Consider the following 6952-nt stretch of genomic DNA (forward strand, 5'->3'; position numbering starts at 1 on the left):
TTTGTCACACTTAAATGTTTCAGATCATCAAACAAATTTTATATTAGACCCAAGTAAACACAAAATGCAATTTTTAAATGATGATTTCATTTATTAGGGGGAAAAAGATATCCAAACCTACCTGTCCCTATGTGAAAAAGTAATTGCCCCCTAAACCTAATAACTGGTTGTGCCACCCTTGGCGGCAATAACTGCAATCAAGCGTTTGCGATAACTGGCAATGAGTCTTTCACATCGCTGTGGAGGAATTTTGGCCCACTCGTCTTTGCAGAATTGTTTTAATTCAGCCACACAGGAGGGTTTTCGAGCATGAACGGCCTGTTTAAGGTCATGCCACAGCATCTCAATCGGATTTAAGTCCAGACTTTGACTAGGCCACTCCAAAACCTTCATTTGTTTTTTTTTAAGCCATTCAGAGGTGGACTAGCTGGTGTGTTTCGGATCATTGGCCTGCTGCATAACCCAAGTGCGCTTGAGCTTGAGGTCACGAACTGATGGCCGGACATTCTCCTTCAGGATTTTCTGGTAAAGAGCAGAATTCATGGTTCCATCAATTATGGCAAGTCGTCCAGGTCCTGAAGCAGCAAAGCAGCCCCAGACCATCACACTACCACCACCATGTTTGACTGTTGGTATGATGTTCTTTTTATGAAATGCTGTGTTAGTTTCACGCCAGATGTAACGGGACGCAAACCTTCCAAAAAGTTCATCTTTTGTCTCATCAGTCCACAGAATATTTCCCCAAAAGTCTTGGGGATCATCAAGATGGTTTTTGGCAAAAGTGAGACGAGCCTTTGTGTTCTTTTTGGTCAGCAGTGGTTTTTGCCTTGGAACTCTCCCATGGATGCCATTTTTGCCCAGTCTCTTTCTTATTGTTGAATAGTGAACACTGACCTTAATTGAGGCAAGTGAGGCCTGCAGTTCTTTAGATGTTGTTCTGGGTTCTTTTGTGACCTCCTGGATGAGTCGTCGATGCGCTCTTGGAGTAATTTTGGTAGGCCGGCTACTCCTGGGAAGGTTCACCACTGTTCCAAGCTTTCTCCATTTGTGGGTAATGGCTCTCACTGTATTTAATGGCTCTCACTGTGGTTTGCTGGAGTCCCAAAGCCTTAGAAATGACTTTGTAACCCTTTCCAGACTGATAGATGTCAATGACTTTGTTTCTCATCCGTTCTTGAATTTCTTTCGATCACGGCATGATGTGCTGCTTTTTGAGATCTTTTAGCCTACTACACTTTGACAGACAGGTTCTATTTAAGTGATTTCTTGATTGAACAGTGATTGGCTAGTGAAATTGAATTCATCTTTCCAAAACATGTGGTTGGTCACAGTTAATTCATGACTTAACAAGGGGGGGGGCAATTACTTTTTCACATAGGGCCAGGTAGGTTTGGATATCTTTTTTCCCTTAATAAATTAAATCATCATTTAAAAACTGCATTTTGTGTTTACTTGGGTTATCTTTGTCTTACATTAACATTTGTTTAATGATCTGAAACATTTAAGTGTGACAAATATGCAAAAAAATAAGAAATCAGTAAGGGGGCAAATACTTTTTCATGGCACTGTATAGTAGTACTGAGATTTGTGCAATTCTTATAAACCTATAATATTAATAATACATGTTTTCATTCTTAGCTTCTACACACATCTGTGTGCACAGTAAAAAGAGAGAAGAAGAAGACAAGGAAGGAAAAGACTAGAAGATATTCCATGATAACATTTATTTGTACAGAGGAACAGGAAATAGCGATATCTGATTTACTATAAACAAGAACAGAACTGCGGACAGTTGCGCGTTCCCTCATGGTGACTGGTCTTCCTTGCCGGAGTGGCAGGGTGGCGGTGTGTAGGTCCCTTCCTTCACCATCTTGTCACGCTGTTGACGGATCGCATGCAGCCTCTGGTGCTGCAGGGAGGAAGAGGAGAAGAAGAGGTTAATGTTGAGGCAGAAGAACAGGAAAATAGTCATTCAAGAGAATGTTCTGTGTCCCGCCACCTTTTGTCCAAAGATAGCAGTGAATTTAACATCATTTTTTTACTCCTTTCACCACGTGAATTTGAGAGAAACCGAAGAACTAGAAGAACAGCTCGCCTTCCTCAGTTCTGTGCTGTAAACATGCAGATTTCCGTCCAAATCATATTCGTTGCTCACAAAGAAAAATTAACAACTAACATTTCAAGCTGAATACATCCTCAATGGATAGGAGATTCATGTCAGACTCTGAAGTTAACATTCATCTTAAATCAGCACTTCAGAGACGTGGCTGACGGGCAGATCAAGGCGTCTGGACCGAGGCGAGGAAGTTCCTGCTGTTGCAGCACATTCACAGTGAGCAGACGGTGCATCTGTCCATCTCTCCTCTGCTGACACGCACAGCCATCAAGACTGACTTCACTTTAGACATGGGGCCTAGTCTTTTTTCTGAACACACTTCTGTTATTAGTTTCTAGTCATTTTTACCTTTGTAAACTGGAACTTTATTCCTATTTGATACATGCTCCCTTCTTTTCCACCCTACAATCCTTCACACCAAACTCTATGCAAGAATTAGGCGGTTTAATGTTGCTTACATTAACAGAAATGACAACTGCCAAACAAGGGCTCTAAGCCATTGGGAGGCAAATACATCTAATACTTTCTTATTGAGTTCATGAGAAACTTGCAAGCAATTTCATTTAATGTGAACGCAAATTTATTTTAACGCCACCAATTTCTTTAACGCATTAATGCAATTTTTGTTGTAGCGGGCTCAATTTGGAGGTTAAATAACCCTCCAAATTTGCGCTAAATTTTGGCGAGGAAAAACTGGCACGGCGATTTTCAAAAGGGTTCCCTTGACCTCTGACCTCCAGATATGTGAATATAAATGGGTTCTATGGGTACCCACAAGTCTCCCCTTTACAGACATGCCCACTTTATGATAATCACATGCAGTTTGGGGCAAGTCATAGTCAAGTCAGCACACTGATACACTGACAGCTGTTGTTGCCTGTTGGGCTGCAGTTTGCCATGTTATGATTGGAGCATATTGTTTTATGCTAAATGCAGTACCTGTGAGGGTTTCTGGACAATATCTGTCATTGTTTTGTGTTCTTAATTGATTTCCAATAATAAATATATACATACATTTGCATAAAGCAGCATATTTGTCCACTCCCATGTTGATAGGGGAATTAAATAGTTGACAAATCTCCCTTTAAGGTACATTTTGAACAGATAAAAATGTGCGATTAATCGTGATTGACTATTTTAATTGATTGACAGCCCTAGTTTGAACCGAAGCAAACACGCTTAGATGGTGTAAGCAGCACGGTTACTTTATCTGCAGACCCAAATGATGCAGACAAACTCTGGAGTGATGCCCTACAAGTTATGATACGGGGTCTATAACCTGAAGCACAGTGGATGGAAGTAGGATTTTTGACACTGATCAACAGAAAGAGTTCGAGATATAATTACATCTACTATGATTCAATGGAATTTCTCTCAATGAAACAATAAAATGTGGAAAAATTGAATATTAATAGCATTTTTTCTTTTTGTTCTGCCATTGTGTCAATATCTTAGCGGGTCAATAAGTGATGGACAGATCTATTTCACAAAAAGTCCCATTACCAAACAGCAAGTGCTGCTAAAAGCAGTTGTCCCAGTTGTGTTCACAGCATGAACTTTCATTGCCTGTTGGCATATTGATTAATGTTTCCACTTGAGGCAAATTATAGTGAGAGAGCTCAGTTCCAACATGCACAAAGGACACAATACCGAACATAACCGAACATTCCGTGTGCATCCTGGATTCACACAGAAGTCCTTGAGCATTCCCACCCAGACACTTACTGTCTTCTGCCTGTGCATGCACTCGTAGAAGTCCTCAAACTCCAGCTGGCACTCCTTCTTGGCGCGGGTCTGCCCGATGCCGTGGGAACATTCAATCCACTCCTTCTCAAAGGCGTGGCAGCGCGACGCCCTCTTGTGGGGCTGCTGTCCGCTCTGCAGCAGCAGCCAGCCGTCCATGTTGACGCCCAGCCGCGACTGAAGGTCCACAAACGGCATGATTGCTAACGGAGGAGGAGACGGAGATATAAGAATGATGAGTGAAACGGGACGTAGTGGAGAAGACAGAGGGAACACACAGATTAGAGGAAGGCAGAATAGAGAGAAACATTAGCCTTGAAAAACTGAAACACAAGAGATGTTAAAGGAATGGGAACAGCTGAGAAGAATACTGGTTTGACCACAAACATGACCAGTGAGTGCCTCAGATACAGCAGTGGTAAATCATGTTGATTATAGAGCACCGCATTACTTAGACCCCAGAGTAAATCTCCCTTGCAAAGGAAGGAACTTGTTGCAGTTTAAAGAAAAGTTTCAAGGAAATTGTATCATTCAGCATTAACACTTGTTTTGTGTCTGATATGTTTTGCTGTATTTCAACTCAAAATGCCATTTGATAATTGGTCTGATTGAATCCTTGTTGGCAAGAAATAAACCACATTTTGGGTTACTACCAAAGGCTACAGCCATTTCAAGACACCTGCTCTTAAAACTGCTATTTGTTTGTAAGAGAAGACAGATGGACTGAGGGAGGTCTGGCAGTCGCAGACTTTCCCATAAGGGTTATAGTTAATAGTAATAATTAAGGCTTTTAGCAGGAAAACACCTTTGCATAATATGTCTGCACATTCTACACATTATGTTTTGTAAATCATAACTATATACACAAACAAGAAGTTATGAATAACAGTGCAACACGACACAGGACAGAACTTGTCTTCATAGCTGTCCTGGCAGCTAAAAAACATAACATAGAGTGCTGTCTGTTTCACTGCCGCATCACTACATTACTGACTGAAATGGAAGTAAAACATAAATCAAATTATTGTTGACATTGTGCATTATACAAAGAGTACATGCACAAAATTATTAAATAGATAAAGAAGATAAGATAAACCCTTATTGATCCCCAGAGGGGAAATGTGGTTGTTGCAGCAGCACAAGGATAGCAATCGTACATATTAAGAGGTATATCAAAAACTAAACTAAAATAATATTAGAATACAAATAAAAAATAGAAAACTATTCAAGAACATCTGGAGACAAAAATTGCAAGTGACGGTGGTGATTAATAGCAGCAGTCAGTAAGTCAATGTTAACAGTGTACACCAGACTGATGATACCATTAAGTAGCACTTAGTGTTTGTCTATCAAGATATAAATGTAATGTCAATTTAATATAGAATATAATGCAAAAATATGAATATGATTACATTAACATATAGAATAATAGGGTATATACATACATATCTGTATATACCCTATTATTCTATATGTTAATGTAATCATATTCATATTTACTTAATGTAATCATATATATATATATATATATATATATATGTGTGGTATAAATATCCTCTAGAACACAAAAACCGTGTTGACTGTGGTATATTGAAACATCACTTTACATTTACTTACATTATATATATTCATATTTACCCTACTTGTATTTATATGGTTATATTATTGCACTATATGTTTGTACCTTATCTTGTATCTTGTTCTGTACCTGTTTTTGTATATTGTTGTTTGCAACTTATATTCATTTTTTAGTTTTGCTCCTGGGACCTCCTCTATGTACTGACCATACACCTCTATGTACTGACCGTAGAGGTGTATATATACCTCCTCTATGTACTGACCATAGAGGTGTATATATAACACCTCTATGTACTGACCATAGAGGTGTATATATACCTCCTCTATGTACTGATCATAGAGGTATATATATATACCTCCTCTATGTACTGACCATAGAGGTATATATATATACCTCCTCTATGTACTGATCATAGAGGTATATATATATACCTCCTCTATGTACTGATCATAGAGGTATATATATATATACCTCCTCTATGTACTGATCATAGAGGTGTATATATATACCTCCTCTATGTACTGACCATAGAGGTGTATATATACCTCCTCTATGTACTGATCATAGAGGTATATATATACCTCCTCTATGTACTGACCATAGAGGTGTATATATATACCTCCTCTATGTACTGATCATAGAGGTATATATATATACCTCCTCTATGTACTGATCATAGAGGTATATATATATACCTCCTCTATGTACTGATCATAGAGGTGTATATATACACCTCTATGTATACTACTGTCCTGCACTCTATCTACTCTCAGTGTGGATATCTGAGATATAGTAAACGGTGAAAGGTAGTGATTATATAACATCATATATAGTTTAGTACAGCAATATAACAGAGTAAAATATCCAATCTGAAAACAGTATAAGTATAATCTATTTAATGTCCATAATAGATTCACTCAACTCTTTGATCCGATACTACTGATGTCTGATCTATCGATTAGCTAGTTAGCTAACAGCTAGCTAGCAGGTAACGTTAGCTAGCAGCTAGCTGGCTAACCTTCCCTGTAACAACACCTCAATGTAAAAGATCTATCTGACATTAGAGTCAATACATGTCCATATTAACTAACACTTTCCTGTAAGTATAGATCAGGTCAGATCTGTGTTATCCTGGATGTTAACTATGCTAACGTCCTGTCAGATCAGAGAGTCTCCTTCAATGCTAGCTTGTTCCTGCTAACCTCAGTAACTACAGGCCGCTCTCCTTCTACACTATTCACAGTCTGCTGCTCTTTACAGACACTAGATCAACTCTCTACCGGCTCACTGTGAGTAACGCGTTGTTGAAACACCGACATAGAGCAGAAACGGTGTGTATTTACCGTGTTATATTTACCGTCTTCAGTAGGATTCACTTTAACCTTCCTCCGACTCCACAAGTTTCTCTTTACGGCTGACCAAAACACGACCGTAAAATGAGAGGCTGTGTCGTGAAGAGACGCGACAGTGCTGTGGAGAGTTTTTCTTAACGGCGCATCACCGCCATGGTTACC

At 39.1% G+C, this 6952-nt stretch overlaps 1 protein-coding gene across 3 annotated transcripts; it reads right to left on the reverse strand.

Annotated features, from left to right (window-relative positions):
* Positions 1-1705: 1705 nt before the first annotated feature.
* Positions 1706-6952, reverse strand: ndufs5 (NADH:ubiquinone oxidoreductase subunit S5). 3 transcript variants are annotated; one of them, XM_037795973.1, is made up of 3 exons: positions 6796-6952; positions 3842-4062; positions 1706-1909 (listed from the first exon to the last, which is right to left on the reverse strand). In XM_037795973.1, the coding sequence occupies exons 2-3, from the start codon at positions 4055-4057 to the stop codon at positions 1805-1807; spliced, it is 321 nt and encodes a 106-aa protein (XP_037651901.1). In that variant the 5' UTR covers positions 4058-4062; positions 6796-6952; the 3' UTR covers positions 1706-1804. The 3 variants fall into 3 exon arrangements, with proteins under 3 accessions (XP_037651901.1, XP_037651902.1, XP_037651903.1); XM_037795974.1 differs by having other exon boundaries at positions 6782-6930; XM_037795975.1 differs by lacking the exon at positions 6796-6952 and adding an exon at positions 6530-6759.

Source organism: Sebastes umbrosus, chromosome 15 (genome assembly GCF_015220745.1).
Source record: "Sebastes umbrosus isolate fSebUmb1 chromosome 15, fSebUmb1.pri, whole genome shotgun sequence".
Lineage (NCBI taxonomy): Eukaryota > Metazoa > Chordata > Actinopteri > Perciformes > Sebastidae > Sebastes > Sebastes umbrosus.

Excerpts from the sequence above, each read along its gene's own strand:
- ndufs5 (XM_037795973.1), bottom strand. The coding sequence starts at position 4,057 with ATGCCGTTTGTGGACCTTCAGTCGCGGCTGGGCGTCAACATGGACGGC. Across the intron at positions 1,910-3,841 it reads GCATGCACAGGCAGAAGACA|CACCAGAGGCTGCATGCGAT; the intron begins GTAAGTGTCTGG and ends TCCTCCCTGCAG.